The 21825-nt window shown below is 35.7% G+C and overlaps 1 protein-coding gene and 3 pseudogenes across 1 annotated transcript; 2 read left to right on the top strand and 2 right to left on the bottom strand.

Moving 5' to 3' along the window:
* Window positions 1-712: 712 nt before the first annotated feature.
* Window positions 713-1587, bottom strand: LOC120130552 (annotated as a pseudogene).
* Window positions 1588-14842: 13255 nt separating this feature from the next.
* On the bottom strand, window positions 14843-16641 carry LOC120130987 (annotated as a pseudogene).
* Window positions 16642-17588: 947 nt separating this feature from the next.
* LOC120130547 lies at window positions 17589-20130 on the top strand (annotated as a pseudogene).
* Window positions 20131-20347: 217 nt separating this feature from the next.
* On the top strand, window positions 20348-21587 carry LOC120130986. Its single transcript, XM_039148115.1, has 2 exons — window positions 20348-20638; window positions 20730-21587. Exons 1-2 carry the CDS (start codon window positions 20348-20350, stop codon window positions 21585-21587), a joined length of 1149 nt encoding a protein of 382 aa, XP_039004046.1.
* Window positions 21588-21825: the final 238 nt, after the last annotated feature.

Genomic DNA, 21825 nt, shown 5'->3' with positions numbered 1-21825 from the left:
AGCATGGTTTTGGAATGCCCTGTGTTCTTGCAAGGTAACCGGGTGGGGCTTTATGCAAGCTTCAAATCGAATAGAAATGGAGATGCAGTATGTCGTGTCATCCCTTGTTATTTGGTAACAGGTTCATGAAGAATGAAGAACAAAGCATCCATCAGATAATATTTTCAACCATTTATACTTTTATTTAATTTGATATCATATTTATTATTTTATTCTTATGAATTATAAGTTTTATAACATATAAATCTTTATTCGTCTGATATAAAAAGTTTACAATTGATGGATTTATTAATTTCTTTAATAAAGATTAGGGAATTAACTCCCCACGTAAGTAACTTCAAAAAAAATCTTTACAAGCTTCTGTTAAATGAATTATTCATGTGTTACAAAATCTATTTTTTTAATCTGGTAAATAAATAATGATGGATAGACGTGATTGTTTCTTTAATTGGTAAAATAAAGAAATTAATTCTCAAAATTCATACATGTGCCTATTTAATTTTAATTTTAAAAATTTTAAACTCAACGTTTACAAATAGTATATATATAATCCTCAAAATTCACCAAAATTATATAAATTAAAAAAGAGAAGAAAATGTGTAATGCTGCCTGGGTGGAATCCTAGAATACCTTTAAAATCAGGGGGGTGTATATAATATATTCATGACTCGGCATCATCAATCATAAATCAATTGGATTGGAGCCCATGATATTTCCTCAATCTCCATTGATGAACCACGTTAAAATCAGAGCTTCACAAGAAATATACCGAGTTCAGGCCCCTTTTTCGCATCAGGACTCACCGTGTAAAACGTCTGCGAATCCTTCGATCCGATAACTCGTTCGAAGCAAGCCCTCGTGTAGGCTAACTCCCCGTCCGGACCTTCGACTTCGGTGTTCCCTGTCAACACCCCAGCCCCCATTGAAACAGTCTTGACTCTTGTGAAGCTCCATCACGTCCAAATCCTCCTCCGTCGCCTCTCGCTTTACGCAGTACCCGGTTTTCCTACCGTTGCAATACATCGTCCACAACGGCTCCTCGAACAACGTCATCTTCTCCTTCTCCGCTTTCTTCTCGCATTCGAGGACGATTCTAACTATCCCACCACTCAGTTCCTTCTGTAGCACATTGGTCTCCAAAGCTAACTCGACAACTAACCATGGCAGGCACGTAGGGTTCTGCTGCAACAAAAGTGATACGTTACCTTTATGGAACCCGATCAGAGTCCCCGTTACTCGAATCCCCGAGTTGAGTTTGGGGCACGTGGGGAACTTGCATCTGGGTTGATGATCGGAAACGCACGGACCGCGGATCGAAAAGCAAGGACCACTTTGGGTTTATCTTTCTTGTTGTTTTGCGACGGTTGGACGAGTGAGATCGGCTGAGTTCGTAGGATCGAATTCGATTGAGCTTTCGATGACGTCGTTGTCGAGGGTCGAGATTCGTAGGTTGAGGGTGATGACTCTTCCATTAATGGACTTTGGCTCCGTTGGCATGCATGCAAGAGATGCGTATGGAGAGAGATATAGTGTTATTGGCTGGCATGAAAGCTGTATTGGTTAGCCTACATGATGTTAAAATGTAGGGTTTGGAAAACCAAACGAAACACATAATGAATGATGAACCCCTACTCTCTTATTATGTTTTCTGTTATATTTTATCATTGTTTGGTAGGTATATTGTTTTTATTTAACTTGGTGGTTTTAATATTATATGTATTTATACCTCATTACCATCGAATAGCCATCCTAAAGGTGGATCTCCCATTCATTATTTAAACCAATTAATTCAGGGCTTCACCCTAAGAATGTCTATTCACGCTTCATTTCTATTTTACACGTAATAATAGTAAGCTTCTCACAAAAAAAGAACAATAGTAAGCTTCTCAGTGATAATGAGTTGCATTTTTTTTTATGTACAACAAGTGAGGTGATGGTTTTAGGTAGTCAATGAAATGATCAAATTCTTTATAATCTATCCTTTTTAATTTGGATGAAAAGTTATTGATCGGTTAAAGTTTAGGATAAAAGAGGAATTAAGTTTTGAGAGTGATAGATCGGTAATATAGAAAGAGAAATAGAATCGATTTAAGCAGATGATGTTTAATCTTGTGGACGTTCATATGGTGGCGTAAGTTGATTCGAATGATGAATGAAGTTAAAATTGTAGATAATTTCGCATGCTTTGATGGATGGTTGGCAATTTACAAATTTTAACCCATTTACGTAACCTATTAAAAATGCAAATGTCCATGTACATTTTCTTTATCAATCTAAATTCCCGTACCCATTACCCATTAACCCTTAAGACCCATTATATATTTAACCCAATACATCATAACCCATTACAATACCCAACCCATAACCCATAACCAATTAATCCCATTGCAATCCCAACTGACCTAAACAATTAGGTTTACCAAAATGTAACGCAACTCTAATGATACAACAGCCACCAATTTTCATTCTAGAAGATTATACGAGCCGTCCACGCCAGCAACACCTACGGTGGATCTCCAATAACAAGATGCTTCTCCACACTTCTAGGACAACTGTAATATGTCAGAATTCCAGATGCTTCCCAACAGATATCGAGCTCACCAAATCCACGTCAGCAACCAATAACAAACCAATGGCCACGTCAACACATGCAGTCAAAGAAGAAAATGGAGAGGAAGTTAAAGATTTTATTCATTGTTATCCTTTGTAAAAATGTGGGTATAAAACCCATAAACCAATCTCGTAAAGGGTCTTCAGCCCATCCATTTTTCAAAGCAATAAACAGAAACAAGCTTTCCCCATTTTTTTTCAGATTCAAATCATTACAAACAAATCGAGAACCCATTCAAAACAAAACGAAAAGGAAAGAAAGGAAGAACTTACCTTTCAGCCGAAATCATCCATCGGTTAATCCGAATGGTGAGAAGCCATGCTAGTTCCCTGAGAGCAATATATTTTCAGACCGGTTCGATTCAACGGCTTCCAGAGGAGATCGGAGCATTGAAAATTGAAGAGTTGTCGGCCGATTTTGTGAAGTTGGGAGCCAATTCTCATTAAACCAAGCCCGAATCTACATTCCCAACGTCGGTGTCAGTTAACCGGTGTATTTTGGGTCTAATCGACCACCAGAGACAGTAGTCGACAGTGATTGAAGCGATGACACTCATCGTCGAATTCTAGAAAATTTAGAGAGAGGAGGGATTTATTTGCAGGGATTATCCCCATTACAGACGCGTATATAAAGACGGCATATGAAGACTATTCAACTATGTATTTATTTATTTATATATACATACATTGCATTTTATCTTTATTTTAAATTTTCTGACTGCCGGAGGCCTTCTACGGAAGCTGCTCTCAACCTGGCGTTGGGGGCAACCTACTACCATACCTCCCCCTTACCTCATTGCATATGAGAATATGGTTTTGTTGTTGTTGTTGTTGTTGAGAGAATAATGAGAAGTAGAGAGAGACGAGTAACCAAAAATGAGGAAAAGAAAAAAAAAAGAAAAGGTTTTTGTAGCCCGATCAGAATGACATCGTTTTGGTCATAAACCCGTGCGTTTTGGACTTTAAGGGTCTAATCTTTCATGCAATCATCCTACTTGTTTTTTGTTTGCAATTAAGTCCCTAATTTCTGGTTTATTTCATTGATTTCGAATTTGGAGCCCCAATTGAGTGATTTACCCTTTATTCTTTTATGCTTCTAATTATGAAATTAAAAAAGAGAAAATTACGTTTAAATCCCTCATAGTTAGCCATGTTTTCACATTCCATTCACTAGAGTTTACTTTTTAATTCTTTTTAAATTTAGCATGACTTTTTGTTTTATTTCAATCTAGTCATCTTTGATATTTCTTTATTTCTAAGTAATTTTTTAATTGCAATTTAGTCCCTGCTCTAATTTATTGTTCGAACTTTTCTATTTTGTTTTTTATCAGGTTATTTGAATAAAGTTTTATTTAACTCTGTATCGATTTAGTTTAATATTTTATAATTTTTATTTATTCAATCCTTTTTTTTTTATTTTCTTTCCTAGATTAACTAATCTCTTCATTTAAAAATTATTTATTTTAATTAAGATGTTTGGTTATTATTCTAATCCCCTCTTTTATCTTTTCAGGTATATTTTTGATTAAGGTATATTTTATGTTAACTTTAATTTAAATTTTATATCAATTTGTTGTTTTTATTATTTTGTCCATGTATTAATTATACCATTAATTAACCCTAATATTACCTTAGTTTAATAATTCACTTCATAATTTGTATATTATTAATTAGTTTTTATTTTTATTATTAATTTTAACATTTTTGTGTGTTTAAATGCATGCTTATTGATTTTATTTCAATTATTTCTAGCATATTTTTGTTTTGAGATTAACTCTTTCTTTAATTAGTTACAACTTTAGGATATATCCTTTAGATTTAGTTCTCTTTAATTTAGTCCATAATTAGAGCCTTACACTTTAAATTTAAGCTTAGATTTAGACTTCTCACACACAGTCTTTTAATTTAGGGAATAATTCGATTTGACTGTCGTAATAAGATGCCCAAGGGTTCATTTCGATTATTCAATTCTATAATTGGTAAAATTAATTAGGTTAATAATGAGAACTCTAACGTTAGATTCTTCATTATTTAGTCCTTGAACTTTTTAATTAGATATTCTTTTTGACATAATCAATTAGGTTATTAATTAGAGCCTCTACTTTAGGTTTAATTTCACTTTAGTCGTTTAATTTAGGGGTAATTTGTATGGCTCTCGCATTAACATGAACGAGGGACCGTTTCGATTATTCGATTCAATAATTGGTTAAAACAAATTAGGATTAATATTAGAAACTTAATTTTTAGGTTTAGTCCTCTAGGTTCTTTAATTTTCATAATTTGACACTTTAAGTTAGGAAAGTCTTAATTAACCAACCTAGAATAATTAGGTTTTTAATATGGTTGTATGCTTGCATATTGATTTTAAAACAATAAGGAAATGTTTGTTTATCAAGGAATTAATAGTGTATCCTCCATGTTATGCTCATGAGGTGACCACTGGTAATTATCAAAGTAAATCGACACCTTTTTCAAAACTTATACCATGATTTATCAATTCGACATCCTTTTCCAAACTTTGCATCCATAATGATTTTAAATTAAATAAAATATCAAACTTAAAATTTCAAATTCTAAATATAAGGTAATCAACTAAGTACCAATATCTGGGCGCTGTGGGGGTGCTAACCCTTCTCCACACGTAACCGACTCCCGAACGTGCTTTTTGGTTTTCTCAGACCTAAATTTGGTATTTTTTATAAAATAAAATGTTTTATTAAAATCGCTATATTTTTTGTGTTCTAATCGCTCCTAAAAATGATTGGTGGCGACTCTAAATATTTCATTTAAAAACTCCATTGTTAAAACTAGTTAGTTTTTCCCTCGAAGGGCTGGTTGCGATAACTTGACGACTCCACTGGGGACTATTGTTTTCTAAAACAAAATTGAGAGTCAAGTGATCACACTATGTGAGTGTTATAAATTGAACGCAAAATATGTGAAAGTATACACAATCAAGCAAGTAATATAGTAGTGAGTGAATATCATTTCCACAGAGATTGGTATGATTTAAAGTGAAATTATTGACAGAGTTGTCACTAAGTATATATATAGTGGTATAAACAAGTGGTAAAAGTTGTCTCTAATAAGGAACCTGACAGAAAAATGCTACGACAATACCTCTCAGTGTGAACTACAGAATTATCCTATCGTTTACGTCCTACACCTTTTAGTTAGTGAAACCGTCTCCTTATCTTTAAGAAGATTAAAACCTCACCATCCCAGTTTAGCTCCCTTGCTCATGTCAATCTAGCCTAACTCTCTCGATATTAAGCATCTATACTTAGAAAATAGTTAACTCTCGAAAGCTCTTACAAGTCTAATCAATTAAAATATAAACAATGAGAAAAGAAACATTTAAACATAAAAATATCCAACCATTTATTAAAACAAAATAAAAATCGTTCAAAGCAAACCCCTACCAAATAAAGTTAGTTCATGGCGGGGTTGTTCAACCATCACCATTTAAGTAAAAACCCATTAAAAATATAGAAATGCAAGCACAAGGAAGAAGAAGACTCCCAACTTGAGCTGCTGCCTTGAGTCGCCTTAGTTAGCTAGCCTCTCTCAAGGACCTAACTTACTACCCCTTTGAAGCTTGGCTATGGAAGACACCACGAAAGGAAAATGAAGGAAGAAAAATGGGAATAAAGTAGTTCTTTGTTTTTCTTTTTTTCTTCTTTTTCTCTCATATCTTATTTATATTAAAATAAATAATAACTTTTTAACTCCCAAGAAGCTAATAAATTACCCAATAACTCTCTAACTCCTAAGAAGCTCTTAAATTCTCATAAATTCTCTAATTCTTCCTTAATAATAGGATATCATTATCCTTATCTCTTAAAAATAGACTATTCCCTTCATATGTGTAGGGTGTACAGGCTTGTAGGTAGGCTTCACATGTGGGCTTGGACAGTTGGTAGCGAAATATCTTCAGATTTTTCTGCACCCAAAAACACTATAAAAATGTTGTAGCAATATTTTATCTTGATCGACTCATCAACCCTTCAAATATTCTCATCTAGAATGCTACAACAATTCTTTACTTCTCATTTAGCTTTCTTTACTTGTAGAGCACCACAAACAAAAGATTTTCCCTTCAGCAATATAAGTTTTAGCAATAAAAATTTGTTGTAGCAAAACATTTCAACCACATGTAATTATATGACCTAAATGCAACTAAATGCTATTAAATGAGCTTATAAGCAACCAATAACCTAAGTAAAATGACACAAAATATAGAATTTTTACGGGGTTATCACCCCCCAAACTTAAGCCATTACTTGTCCTCAAAATATGAATAGTAATCAACAAAAGAAATGTTATGGCAAAGTTCAGTCCAAGATAGTTGTAAGGTATAAAATTTAACCCTCAGAACAATTGACTTCAATATGATAGACAAATCGAGAATTCAAGAACTTTTCCCTAGAATAAGATCCTTTACATGTGTTGTTCTAGGAAAGCTTTCTTTTCTGCTATAACATTTATTCAACCTTTAAGAACACAATTACTCCAATTTCTTTAAGATTCCAATTTTTTTGTACTGCTACGAGGGGATGCATCATATCACAACTATCTTCCCGCACTTTATATGAATTGGAATAGACATTCCATCCTCAAGCTAGTAGGTAGAGTCATCTTGTGACTACTTTCATTCACTCGTATGTTATAACTATCGTTTATTAAAGGGGGTTTTCATGCAATGTAATAGTAAAGAGAAGTGTTCCTCTACAGATATGCCGAAGCATTTATTCATAATTGAACACATTCAATAAGCACAAGGGAGTTTAATTTAGCCTTTCAAGCTATCATTTAACATTTAAGTTCATTACATCAATTAATGCTAAGACATACAAGAGTTCTTTCATAAAAAGTTTCTAATTTCCTTAAGCGTAGAGAACATACAATTGTGTATCAATTATTCGCAAAAAATCAAGTCCTAAAGTTGGTTATATCAATCTTTACATTCATATACATTCAATCAATCACAACCTTAAAAAAATCTCAAAATCATTGGGCATCATCAAGTTATTTCAAAAACTATCTTAAAACCTAACAAATGTTATAGAAAATATTTGTTAACAACTATCAATGTAAATACCTAACTATGAACACTACCTTCCCCAAACTTGAAGGAAACATTATCCTCAATGCATTAAAACTAAATTAAAACTAAACTAGATGAAATGCAGTGCAAACTAAAAATACAATGAGGTACCTCTTTTTGGTGGTAGTGTGGTCATGCCCGCCGATCGGTTAATGTGCTTTCTTGATGGTTTTGGGCCCTGTTGCTCCAATTCTGGTTCTTGTTCAGCAGGTGAGGACACAACCTCCTCACGATAATCAATGTGGAATCCAAGAATTTTCGATTGATCTTTTCAAGTGATTCATGGTCATCCGTATGGGAGATTGTTGTGGTTTAATGATAAAATAAAATTAAAATCAAAACGTGTGAAATAAAGGGTAAAAGACAAAATATAATACTAATAAAAGTAAATAAACAATTTATTTATGGACAAAACATCAAATAAAAATACTATAGCAATTTGAAATGGATAGAGGGGGCAAACTCATGCAACCTGAAGGATAAGCGTTGACTTGTCATGCAAGATTGAAGCTTTGGTGTAGGCCTTCAGTCTTTGGCAGTTACCCTTAAAAATGGTACCATCATCAAGGTTCTTTATATCTACCGTTCCATGAGGGTAGACATGATGCACTTGGAATAGGCCTGACCATCGTGACTTGAGCTTGCCATAGAATAATTTGAGCCTTGAATTGTATAAAAGCACTTGTTGGCTTGCATGAAAATGCCGTAGAAAAATATGTTTGTCATACCACTTCTTGGTTTTCTCCTTGTATAAACAAGCATTCTCATAGGCTTAGGCTTAGAATTCGTCCATCTCATTAAGCTCTAACATTATTCTCTCTTTAACTAGTTGGGCATATATATTGAGCTTTTTTATGGCCCAGTAGGCCTTGTGCTCTAGCTCCACTGGAAGATGGCATGCCTTGCCATAGATAATCTTAAAGGGTGATATCCCAAGCAGTGTCTTGAATGTTGTGCGATAGGCCCAGAGTGCTTCATCGAGCTTGGAAGACCAATTCATCCACTTGGGATTTACCACTTTCTCAAGGATCTGCTTGATCTCATGGTTGAAGACTTTAGCTTGTATGTTAGTTTGAGGATGATATATCGTAACAATTTTGTTTCACACCTCATATCTTTATAATGCCTTAACAATTAATTTGTTGTCAAAGTGGGTGCCTTCATCACTTATGATGAATCTTGGTGCTCCAAACCTTGTGAAGATGTTTTTGTGGAGGAACTTGAGCACGATCTTGGAGTCGTTCCTTGGAGTTGACACAACTTCTACCCATTTGGACATATAGTCCACTGCTAGGAGAATGTAGAGATCATCAAAAGAAGATGAAAAATGTCACATGAAATCTATTCTCCATATATAAAAAAACTCCACTTCTAAAATATTTTTCCATGTCATTTCATGTCTCCTCAATATGTTCCTAGTGCGTTGACATCGATCACATGGCTTGTAAAAGTAATGCGTATCTTTGAAGAGTGTGGGCCAGTAAAAACCAGATTGTAGAACCTTTGCAGCAGTCCTAAGTCTACCAAAATGACCTCCACTAGGGGCGATATGAAAATGGAATAGAATTTCCCTTTGCTCCTCCTCGGGGACACACCTTCAAATCATATAATCTGTATATTGCTTGAACAAGTAGGGATCATCTAGTAGTAGAATTGTACGTTATGTCTAAACTTTCTTTTACTTTGGCTATTCAAATCAGGAGGCAAAACACCACTAACAAGAAAGTTAACTATGTCAACATACCACATAATTGTTGTGGCATATAAAATTTTCTCATCAGGGAATTCATCCTTAATTTCTATTATTTCAGCACATGCACCCTTGTTCTCTAGCCTAGAAAGATGATCAGCTACCTGATTTTTAGTTTATTTCCTATATTTAAACTCTATGTCAAATTCTTGCAACAAAAGTATCCACCTAATAAGTCTACGTTTGGCATCCTTTTTATTCACTAAGCATTTGATGGTCGAGTGATCAGTATGAACTATGACCTTAGTGTCTATCAAGTATGCCCTAAACTTATCAAAAGCAAATACTACAAGTAATTATTTCTCAGTGGTTGTGTAGTTTTCTTGGGGTTTTATAGGTATGACTACCATAATAAATGACATGAAATTTTTAACATTTCCTATAAAATCTTTTAACCATGTTCGATAAAATGGCCAACATGCACATTTAAAAAGTTACTGGTGCATTGCAGAGTCCAAAGAACATCCTCTTAAAGGCGTACGTACCATAGGGGCATGTGAATGCAGTCTTCTTTTGATCTTCCGATGCTATAGAAATCTGGTTGTACCCAAAATATCTATCAAAGAAGCAATATTAAGCCTTGTCTGCCAATCGATCTAGCATTTGATCGATGAAAGAGAGGGAGAAGTGATCCTTCTTGGTGGCCTTATTCAGCTTGCGGTAATCTATGCACATCCTCCATCCGGTGACGACTTGTGTGGGTAAGATCTTATTGTTTTCATTTTTCCCCACAATCATGCCTCTTTTCTTGGGGACACATTGTACCGAGGAAACCCACGAGCTATTGGATAAATGATATATCACTCTAGTGTCAATCATTTAATAATCTTCATCATCATCACCTTCTTCATAATAGAATTGAGCATTCTTTGTGGTTCGACAGAATTTAAATGACATTCATCAACCAAAATCTTTACATGCATATCGTTGGACTTATACCCTTCAAGTCGGCTATAGTCCAACCTAGGGATTTCTTATACTGTGACAATACATGAAGCAAACTACATTCTTAGTCAGGCATATGAGTAGAAGAGATAATTACTGGTAATGTTTCATTACTACCTAACTAAGCATATTTAAGATTTGACAATAAAGCTTTCAGCTATAAGGTAGATGCATACTGTAGCGAAGGTTTTAGAGGAACAAATTCATCAAAATTCAAGGTTTTGAATCGCGTACCTGATCTAGCTATGAGTAAGCTAGACTGCTGTACCTCTAGTGAAAATTCCTCGAGATCTTTGGTTTTATCTTCATTGAAATGTACATAATCCTCGATCTGCACAAAATTATTGCAGCAAAAGTTTGTAGCTTCCTCGTCTACCATCAAGTTCATGTCTATAACATATTGACACTCATCAAAATCATCCACATACTTAGGAGTGTTGAACATATTTATGGTCATACTTTGATCAGTCACCCATATGGTAAATTCACATTTCTTACAATCTATCAATATCTGACTGGTGGCTAGTAAAGGTCGTACCAAGATAATGGGCGTATTTTCATCGACTTCACAATCAAGTATGAAGAAATCAGCTTGGAATTCAAACTTGTTCACTTTAACAACAACATCCTCGATCATTACTTCGGGTCAAACATGGGATCGATCGTCTAATTGTAAGATGAAGGTGGTCGATCTCGCTTTTCCCATGCCAAGCTTCAAAAATACCAACTTAGGTATCAAATTCACGCTCGATACTAGATCGCATAAGGCTATTCCCACATAATTATCACCTATAGAACATGGGTGATAAAGCTTCCAGGATCTTTTTGCTTTGGTGGCAGCTTGCTCAACACAGAAAAACACTCATTTACTGTAGCAATTATTTCATACTTCTCAACATTCCTCTAATTGGTAACAATATCATTGAGGAATTTTGCATACGTGGGAATTTGATCAATGGCTTCCAAAAATGGGAAGGGTGGTGGAGGTTTGACTATTTTATTCTTTAGCCTTTGAATTAGAGGTCTTCATTTTGTTTCTTTACCCTTTGAGATAAGGGTGGTGGGGATCTATATTTTACTGTAGTAATATTTTTTTGTCCCTCAACAGATTCACTTGTTAAATCCTCATTCTCATCCTTCTCCAACAGTTCATCCTCCTCCAACAGTTCATCCTCTTGCAACTTAGGTTCTTCTTACATGCTCTTAAGGGTTGAATAATTTGCCTGCCTACCCCTAAACTTAGTGTCTTAATTAATTTGGGTGTCACTCCTCAGCGTGAGTGCACTACACTAGTCCTTACCATGTGGTTTAGTAACTTCATTGTCACTGAGCAGACTACCTTGTGGATAAGCATGTAACGCTGCAGTAATCTAACCCACTTGGTTCTCCAATACTTTCAGAGATGAGCTATGACTTTACAACAAGGCCCATTGATTCTTGATAGTTGTAAAATGATCTACAACAGAGCCTTTGTAGTTTCCATGAAATCTTGGAGTATGGCTTCCAATGAATTGGTATTTGATGAAGATGTTGCCCTATTGTTGGTATTTTGCCACATCATATTTTGTTGAAAACCCGGGGTTCATTCATATTCTACTATCGTGTGGAGCTGCTTGCATTGTTATTCCCTTCCCCCATGAGAAGTTTGGATGCTATCGCCAACCAGGGTTGTATGTGTTCAAGCAAGGGTTGTTGTTCATGCAAAAATTCCTCAAATAGTTGGAAGACTCATGGTTGTTAAGGCATTCACTCACACGATGATTGTTGCGGCATAAAATACATACAAAACTAGTCATCTTAACTTCTTTTACTTCGTTAGGGCGCTGAAGATTTTTAACATGTTTGTGATGTCAGAAAATTATGCTGACACAGAGTCCTTAGCATCTAATTCAAAGGTTCTTTGAGCCTCCCGCCCTGTTCCTAGCCTTGAAGAGGAAAATTGGTAGTCATTGTTTGTTATCCGGTCGATGATATCAAAGGCCTCTTCAGGTGACTTGTTCAACAAAGTTTCATTTGATGAGGCATCTAACATCATTATTTTGGGAGCATTAATACCATTGTAGAACATCACAACTTGCATCTAGTCATGGAATCCATGGTAGGTACACTTGCGCAACAATCTTTTATATCGATCCCAACACTCATACATTGATTCATCATCAGCTCGATGAAAAGATGTTATGTCATTTTTGAGTTGAGTGTTCATGTTGGAACCTAATAGAACTCCACTAAGGCAAGCCCTTGCTCAGTCATACAATGAATAAGGAAATAACTTTAGCTTCAAAACATCTTAATGCACCCCTTGTTGTCTAAACGAATCGAAAACCTCCAAGAAAACACAGATGTGTTGCCTTGCATCTTCGTGAGGTGTACCTCCAAATTGACCAATTGAGTTCAATATGTTGAACATCACTAGTTTAAGCTCGAAGGGAGCTGCTTGAATCTTGGTAACTACAGTATCAGGGTTGAGATCATCTAAGATGAGAGCTAAATGATCTCTAATGGTATATGGTTGAGCAACAATCCCTTTGTTAGGAATTACTATAACATTTGGATCTTCATGATCCTCCACCTGTTGACCTCATTAGTTTTGAACTCCTTACATGGTTCTTTGAGCACGTTGAACACATATTCTTTGATGAAAAAACTATTCAATCTCAGGCTCAATAAGAAATAATGGTTCCTCAGGTCTTCCCCATGTCATGAACTATATAAACCTGAAAAAGTAAACTAAAATAACATGTAAAACAATAAAAGAATAAAGAAAATGAAAATTTTGCTATAACTAAACTTTATATCTCAAATTGCCAATCCCCGACAACGGCGCCAAAAACTTGATCTTGTCGTGTGTGTGCTATAAATTGAATGCAAAATATGTGCCAATAAACACAGTCAAGCAAGTAATATAGTAGTGAGTGAGTATCGTCTCCACAATGATTGGTAGGATTTAGAGTGAAGTTATTGCACAGAGTTGTCACTGAGTAAATATATATATATAGTGGTATAAACAAGTGATAAGGAGAATGTTGTGGCAAAATTGATCTGTGTAAGGAGTGTATGGAAATGCTGCAGCAAATAATTAAATGAAAATATATGACAAACAATAAACGAATGTTGTAGCAAAATAAAACTAAACTTCGAAGAATGAAATAAAACTTAACCTTACACAATTAAGTTTCTATAGGGATAAATGACTGGGTTTGCTATGACAATTAATATTTTGTATCTAGAACGGTCTATGTATTCTATGAGTATGTTGCTCGATAGGGTTTTCTATTAGTGCTCCTAGGCTATCTCTAATAAGGAACCTGATAGAAAAATGCTACGATAATACCTCTCATTGTGAACTGCAAAACTATCATATCGATTACGTCCTACCCCTTTTTGTTAATAAAACCCTCTCCTTATCTCTAAGAAAGATTAGAACCTCACCATCCTAGTTTAGCTCCCTTGCTCACGCCGATCTAGACTAACTCTCTCGATATTAAGCATCTATACTTAGAAAACAACTAACTCTCGAAAGCTCTTACAAGTCTAAACAATTAAAATATAAACAATGAGCATTACAACATTTAAACATAAAAACATTCAACCACTAATTAACACAAAATAAAAATCATTTAAAGCAAACTTGCACCAAATAAGGTTAGTTCATAGCGAGGATAAGTTCAACTATTATCATCATTTAAGTACAAACCCACTAAAAAGATAGAAATAAAAACACAAGAAAGAAGAAGACTCCCAACGTGAGTTGCTGCCGTGACTTAGAACTGCTGCCTTAGTAAGCTAGCCTCTCTCAGGGCCTAGCTTACTACCCCTTTGAAGCTTGGTTACGGAAGACACCATGAAAAGAAGATAAAAGAAAGAAAAATTAAGAATAAAGGAGTTCACTGTTTTGCCTCTTTTTGTCATTCTTTTCTCTTATCTTATTTATATTAAAATAAATAAAAACTCTTTAACTCACAATAAGTTAATAAATTACCCAATAACTCTTTAACTCCCAAAAAGCTCTTAAAGTATCCTTATCTCTTAAAAAATGGACTATTCCCTTCACATGTGTGGGTTGAACAAACTGGAAGGTGGGCTTGGAAAGTTGGTAGCAAAATATCTTTGGATTTTTATACACCTAGAAATGTTGTCCAAAAAAAATGTTGTAGCAATATTTTCTCTCGATTGGCTCGTCAGTCCTTCATATCTTCTTATCCAGAATGCTACAACAATTCTTTACTTATCCCTTAGCTTTCTTTACCTGCACAATACCACAAACAAAATACTTTTCCCTTCAGGAACATCATTTTTAGTAATAAAAATATGTTGCAGCAAAACATTTTCACCACATACAATTATAAGACCTAAATGCAATTAAATGCTATGAAATGAAATTTTAAGCAATCGATAACCTAAGTACAAAGTCACAAAGTATAACATTTTTATGGGGTTTTGTTTGTCACGACACCGTCAATCTCACATTGTAGCTTGGCTTGTACCTCCAGTTGTAACACCAACTCAGCCATGACCCACTCGATTAATAACGTGATCGTATCAGTTCCTCTAAAAATCATTCCTGCATGACCCAACAATGAAACTCAAAGTTAGCTCAAATGTCACAAATCATGCAAAATATCAATATGTACACATTCAAGGAACTATACTAAGTACTAACCCATAAAATGAAAATAATGTTGTCTTCTTAGATTTTTTCTTCACCATCAAGAGACATCAAAACATCTACAAAATCAACATTATCAGACAGGCTTTTGAACTCACATAATCGTTGATGCTACTAATGATGCCTTTGACGATCTTTCTAACTTGGGGAACGAGTTTCAAGCAACGTTGGTTGATACGAAACGGATCATAAAAATAACTTAACCATGGCAAAAAATCATACCATTTAAAAGCTCCCAAGAGTTCAAACCCTTCTTTCACCATATCCCCGACCTCTTCTAGTTCTTCACTATCTTTTTCCTGATCATACCTCTTTCCAAAAACACTTGCCATAATATTGTTTGAAGTAAAAAAATGAAGATGTTTTCTCAAGGAAACAACGCCATAGAGCTACTATTCGTTTGCTTTGTTAATTAACATAGTGACATAGTCTAGTTGTCGACCGACTTCCTGTGCCATTAGGTGCTTTGCTACGAAGAGATGAGAAGAAACTATTTTTCTCAAAAGTCTCCAATAGGTTCCATTGGGAGCGAAGCCGATGACACAGATGAACATAAGACTCTTTGCCGACTGCTTGATGGGCTGATCGGCGAAGTGTGGGAATGTCAAGAGTAGGGTATCAAATAGCGTTCCAAAAACGTCATAGCGACCGTGATATTGTGGTCGCGCCACCGTCTGAAAATGATTCTCATGATTTTTGCGGTGGGTCATGGATTCACACCAATCTCGGTGGATTGTGCCCATAATTTAACGGGAAACGGACGATTGCACCGATAACGGGACGCAACAACCGTTATTCAACCGTGGTACATGTTTTTTTTCCAAACAATGATGGGGGGAAAGAGGAAGGGGATGAGGAAAGGAATAAGGAAGGGGGGAAGAACCAGAAAGATCGGGGAAAGGAGGAAGAGAGGTCGAGGAAGAGGAGATTTATTTATTTTTAATAATTTTTAAAATATAATTTTAAAGGATATATTAATTTGAGATCCCTCTCACTTTTAGAATTTATAATTTAATCCCTAGTTTAAATTGTAAAACTTTAATTTTTATTTAATTTAGTCTTAATTTCAGTAATATAAATTTATGTAATTTAATTTTTACAATTTAATTTTAATTATATTTATTTTAGTCATTTTAGGGTAAGTTGTATGACATTTTAAAAAAATTCACGACCGCGATACCCGCAATGACCGCAATGACATCCGTTATGTCCGCAACCGTGATAAACGCGACGCGACCGAAAACATGACCACAAATGCAATTTAAAACCCTAATCAAGAGTTCTCGAGCGGTGCGGGGATTAGAAGAAACAATGATGGGTGGAACCCAGGCTAATAGCCATGAGCTGAGTGTTAGAGCGGGTGCAAGCCATGGCGGCAAGAAAATGGTGAGCCAAGCTACTACTCAAAGTAAAGAGACTATCAATTATAGGGAGACCACTAGGACCAGGGATGGGAGGCGACCTTTTTGGTTCATTCCATTTATTCATGCAATTCCTCCGACAACAAAAACCCATGTCAATAATGTAAAAGACAGAACCCATGAAGAGTGAAAAAAACATAGACAACAAGAAAATTTTTTATCTGAAAATTACTAGAAGAGTGAAAACCCACCAGGTTGTATGATCAGCTTTTGAAACCAAACACAACTCCATAACAATGTTGAAGAAAGAGAGTGTCTCACCCCTATGCTTTCTTTTAAGCATTTTAGTCTCTATGTTTTTTTAAGATCATTTTAACTTCTAATGTTTCATTTTAGAGAAAACCCCATTTATAGACGTAAACAGTTAGTTAACAAATTGTTAACACTTCAAAATATCAATATTTTACCTTAAAATAAAACATTAACAACCAAAATGCTTTTGAAAAAAATAATGGACAAAAGAACTATTTAGTCAAATATTAATACTTTTTTTATTCCTAAAATGAAACGCTAAAATGAAAATGTTAAAAAAGATAGGAGTCAAAATGATCATTTTAATTAATATTAAAAGTTACTTTTAGTATTATGCCAAATATATAGACATTGATCAAATTTGTTAGTATTATACTCATTTAGTCCTATTAAAATTGTTTCTTATTAATTTTTCAAAAAGTTAATTTTTTAAACTTTGATTATAATTATTTTAAATATTTTAAAATTTAAAATTTTATAAAATATATATTTCAAAATTATTTGATTGAAGGTTTTTAAAAATATAAATCTTCATATTTTTATCAATAATAAATTTTAAATAATAAAAAGTTAAAGTTAAAAAATTGAAAAAATATTCGATAAGAGATAATTTTAATAAGACGGGAATTAGTACTAATTTTATACCTCACGTGATTGGCACGAGGTTAAGTTCGTGGACTTGACGTTAAAACTGATTGATTAGTATCTCATTTTCTCCCTCTTTCCAAGAAAAATGAGAAAATTACAGCTCAAGAATATTAAAAAATCAACAAAAAAATAAGCCTTCAATTCATCCACTTTAGCCTTAGATCTTCTTCCTTCCAAAGACCCATTTTTTTCCTTCTAGAATCCCACCTCAAAAGGCGCCAATTCGCTAACCTTCTTCAAAAGCAGCCTTCCCAACCCAATCCCATTGCACACTACAAAAGAATCCACGCACAAATTTTTGTGTCTTCTTTCCAGTTTGATACTTTTCTCACAAACATTCTATTAAATCTCTACTCTAGGCGTGATAATGTACTTGACGCGACTAAGCTGTTCGATGAAATGCCTCAGAAAAACTTGGTTTCATGGTCCACAATGGTTTCTATGTATACCCGACATGGGTTTACCGAAAAGGCGTTGGTTTTGTTTCTGGAGTTTCGAAGGAGTTGTTGTAAGAGTTCAAATGAGTATACTTTGGCTAGCGTTATTCGAGCTTGTATGCAGTTGGGGGATGGCGGTCAACTTAGAGTTCAGATTCATGATTTTGTTATCAAGAGTGGTTTTGATCAAGATGTTTATGTGGGGACTTGTTTGGTTGATTTTTACATGAAGAGCAGGTGTATAGACGAAGCAAGGTTGGTGTTTGATGGTTTAAAAGGGAAAAATACGGTGACTTGGACAACAATGATAACAGGGTATGTGAAGAGTGGGAAGGCTGAGGTGGCATTGCATTTGTTTAGACAAAGGAGAGAAACCGATGTGATGCCGGATCGATATGTGATGTCTAGTGTTTTGAGTGCATGTTCAGTACTTGACTTTGTTCAAGGAGGAAAGCAGGTTCATTGTCAGGTTTTGAGGAGGGGAGAGGAAATGGATGTTTCCGTCATTAATGTGCCAATAGATTTTTATTGTAAATGTGGTAAGGTAAAATCAGCACGCAGGCTTTTTGATGAGATGATGGTTAGAAATGTTATTTCTTGGACTACAATGATTGCTGGTTACATGCAGAATTCATTTGACAGGGAAGCTATGAATCTCTTCACTGAGATGACAAGATTGGGTTGGAAGCCAGATGGCTTTTCTTGCACTAGTGTACTCACATCATGTGGTTCGCTTGAAGCTCTGAATCTGGGGAGACAAGTGCATGCTTACACCATCAAGGCCAATATTGAGTCTGATGAGTTTGTGACAAACGGTTTGATTGATATGTATGCAAAATGTAACTCCCTGATTGATACAAGAAGAGCTTTTGACATTATGGGTGATCAGAATGTGGTCTCATATAATGCGATGATTGAAGGATACTCAAGTCTTGAGAAACTTTCTGAAGCATTGGACCTTTTCGGCAACATGCGACTCAGGTCACTCCCTCCAAGCCTTTTGACTTTTGTTAGCCTTCTTGGTGTATCAGCTGCATTATGTACCATTGAAATCAGTTGGCAGATTCATGCACTTATAATCAAATTTGGGGTATCACTGGACTTATTTGTTGGAAGTTCTTTAATAGATGTTTATGCAAAGTGTTCATATGTTAAAGATGCGAGGCTTCTATTTGAGGAGATGAACAAGAAAAACATTGCTGTTTGGAATGCATTGTTTTTTTGGTTATACAGAACTGTTGGAAAATGAAGAGGCCCTGAAACTCTCCTCACAATTACAGTTATCAAGACAAAAACCAAACGAATTTACTTTTGCTGCCTTAATGACTGCTTCGAGTAACCTAGCAAGTCTCCAACATGGTCAACAGTTCCACAATCAGCTGATAAAACATGGTCTGGACTCTGATCCTTTTGTTACAAATGCCATCATTGATATGTATGCCAAACGTGGAAGCTTGGAAGATGCTCGTAAAACATTTAATACCACTGCTTGGAGGGATCTTGTGTGTTGGAATTCCATGATCTCAACGTATGCTCATCATGGAGAAGCTGAAGGTGCCCTTCAGATATTTTAAAGAACGCTGAAAGAAGGAATGAAACCCAATTATTTGACATTTGTTGGTATGCTCGCTGCATGTCTGCATGAAGGGTTTGTAGACCTTTGACTTCATTACTTTGGGTCAATGACTACATTTGGAGTTGAACCTGGGATAGAACATTATTCTTGTGTGGTCTCTCTGTTGGGCCATGCTGGTAAATTATATGAAGCAAAGGCCTTGATTGAGTCATTGCCAATAAAACCTGCTGCAGTGTTATGGAGGACCTTAGTTCATGTAGGATTGCTGGTAATGTTGAATTAGGAAAATATGCAGCAGAAATGGCAATTTCAATTGATCCAATGGATAGCGGTTCATATACTCTACATTCAAATGCTTTTGCATCTAAAGGCATGTGGGCAGATGTTAAGAAGGTGAGGGAGAAAATGGACTTAGAAGGTGTACTTTAAGAACCTGGGTGTAGTTGGATCGAAGTTAATAACGTAACAAATGTTTTTATTGCAAGGGATAAAACTCATAATGAGTCCAATTTAATATAATTAGTTTTGGACAATTTGATCATGCATATTAATAGTGCTGGGTATGTTCCCGATATTGCCACTCCTATAAATGATTGAGATGAGATGCGGTGGCAATATATTACACATATTGAGGCTGCTGGATATGTGATTCATATTGCAAACTCCCGATACAAAATTTAGATGATGTGGTGGCAACTGTGTACTTGACAAATAATTCTTACAGTTTGTGTAAGTAGTGTTTAAGTTAAACTCTTAATCCTAATTTATCTCTAAAAACTATCTCCTAATTTGTAGAAAATATGACACTTATTTTATCGAGGTCTCTAATTCATGTATATAAATACCCCATGTCCCCTCTTTTGTAATATGCAATTTTCTTTTGAATAAAAGTATTTCAATTCTTTCGTTACCGGAAATATCTGGTTATTTACATGGTATCAGTCGTCGGCGTCGATCCTAGCCTTGTTACAGCCACCGTTTGTTGTCCTCCCAATCATAAAATTTCGTCCTCCTTGTTGCAGCGTTGCTCCATTGAATTGTTGCACCCTTTGCAATGCCGTCCTTATCGCAGTGCTGTTCATTTTGCATCGCAACACAACCCTGTCCTAGACTCATCCTCCTTGTTGCGTAATCACAACGCTTATCTTCTCCCAGTACTTCTCTCATCACAACGGCAGTCCTTCCTCGCTGTTTGGTCACTGTTCTGCCAACCCGGTCTCCCCGTAACACATCTTTCAATTCCTTTTCTCGGCTGTTATGTTGTATCCTTCTTCATATAATCTTCCATTCGAGTCTGAAAATTCTATTATCCAGTCGTCTCCTTCCAACTTGGTTTCCTTGTCCATTACTTGTCATCGTCTAAATGGTGAGAATTATATTGCCTGGTCTCAATCCGTGCGTTTGTTCATCACCAGCCGCCAAAAACAGCAATATCTCTCGGATAATATGCCAATCCTTAATCCCTCTAATCCCCAATACGACAATTGGCTCACCGAGAACACCACAATCATGTCGTGGCTCCTCAACTCTATGTTGCCTGACATTAACGCGAACTTCATGTTCTACACCACCGCCTCGAAAATCTGGAATGCTGCCAAGGAGACATACTCCAATCAGGAAAACTCATCCTCTTTGTTTTCCATTGAATGCCGGATCAATGACTTGAAGCAGGGCGATCTTACTGTTATGGAATACTTCACTCAGCTGTCTCGCTTATGGCAGCAAATTGATCTGCTCGAAACTCCAGCTTGGCAAACTGGTGTAGATGCCAAACTCTACAAAGGGTTGCTTGAAAAACAACGTATTTTTCAATTCCTGTCGGGGCTGTCCGTCTCTCTTGATGATATCCTTGGTCGGATTATGGGCATCAGGCTTCTTCTGTCTCTTCACGAGGTGTTCTCTGAGGTCCGCCGCGAAGGAAGTCACCGCTCTCTGATGCTTCCTCCATTCGTTGAAAGTTCTGTCTTAAATACTCATTCATCCGGTGACACCCGTGTCAAGAAAGGTCGTCCCTGGTGCGATCATTGTCGGAAACCTGGCCATGTTCGTGATAAATACTGGAAGCTACATGGTCGTCCGACCAACTGGACTCCATCAAAATCTTCCTCGTGTCTATTCCACGGTAACTTTGTTGTAACAACATTGGAAGGTGGTTCATTTTCTCGTCAATAGCTGGATGATCTACGGCAGATGTTTGGTCATTTACATATTCCACCTGCTACTGAGACTAAATTTGCTTGCACTATTAGCGAAGGTAGTTCTCTTTTTGCCTCCTTATCCCCTTCACCCGGATATGTCTCTTGGATTATTGATTCCGGAGCTAGTGATCATATGACAGAAACTTCAGTTTATTTTCAACGTTTCACAAAAATGGTATCTCATGCAATGTTCGTACTGATGATGGCTCCAT

The sequence above is a fragment of the Hibiscus syriacus genome, unplaced genomic scaffold (assembly GCF_006381635.1).
Source record: "Hibiscus syriacus cultivar Baekdansim isolate YM2019G1 unplaced genomic scaffold, ASM638163v2 tig00110548_pilon, whole genome shotgun sequence".
NCBI classification, from domain to species: Eukaryota; Viridiplantae; Streptophyta; class Magnoliopsida; order Malvales; family Malvaceae; genus Hibiscus; species Hibiscus syriacus.
The sequence above is the reverse complement of the archived record's forward strand: the minus strand, read 5'-3'. Positions and strand labels throughout refer to the sequence as shown.

Excerpts from the sequence above, each read along its gene's own strand:
- LOC120130986 (XM_039148115.1), top strand. The coding sequence starts at position 20,348 with ATGGTATCAGTCGTCGGCGTCGATCCTAGCCTTGTTACAGCCACCGTT. Across the intron at positions 20,639-20,729 it reads TCTGCCAACCCGGTCTCCCC|TCGTCTCCTTCCAACTTGGT; the intron begins GTAACACATCTT and ends TCTATTATCCAG.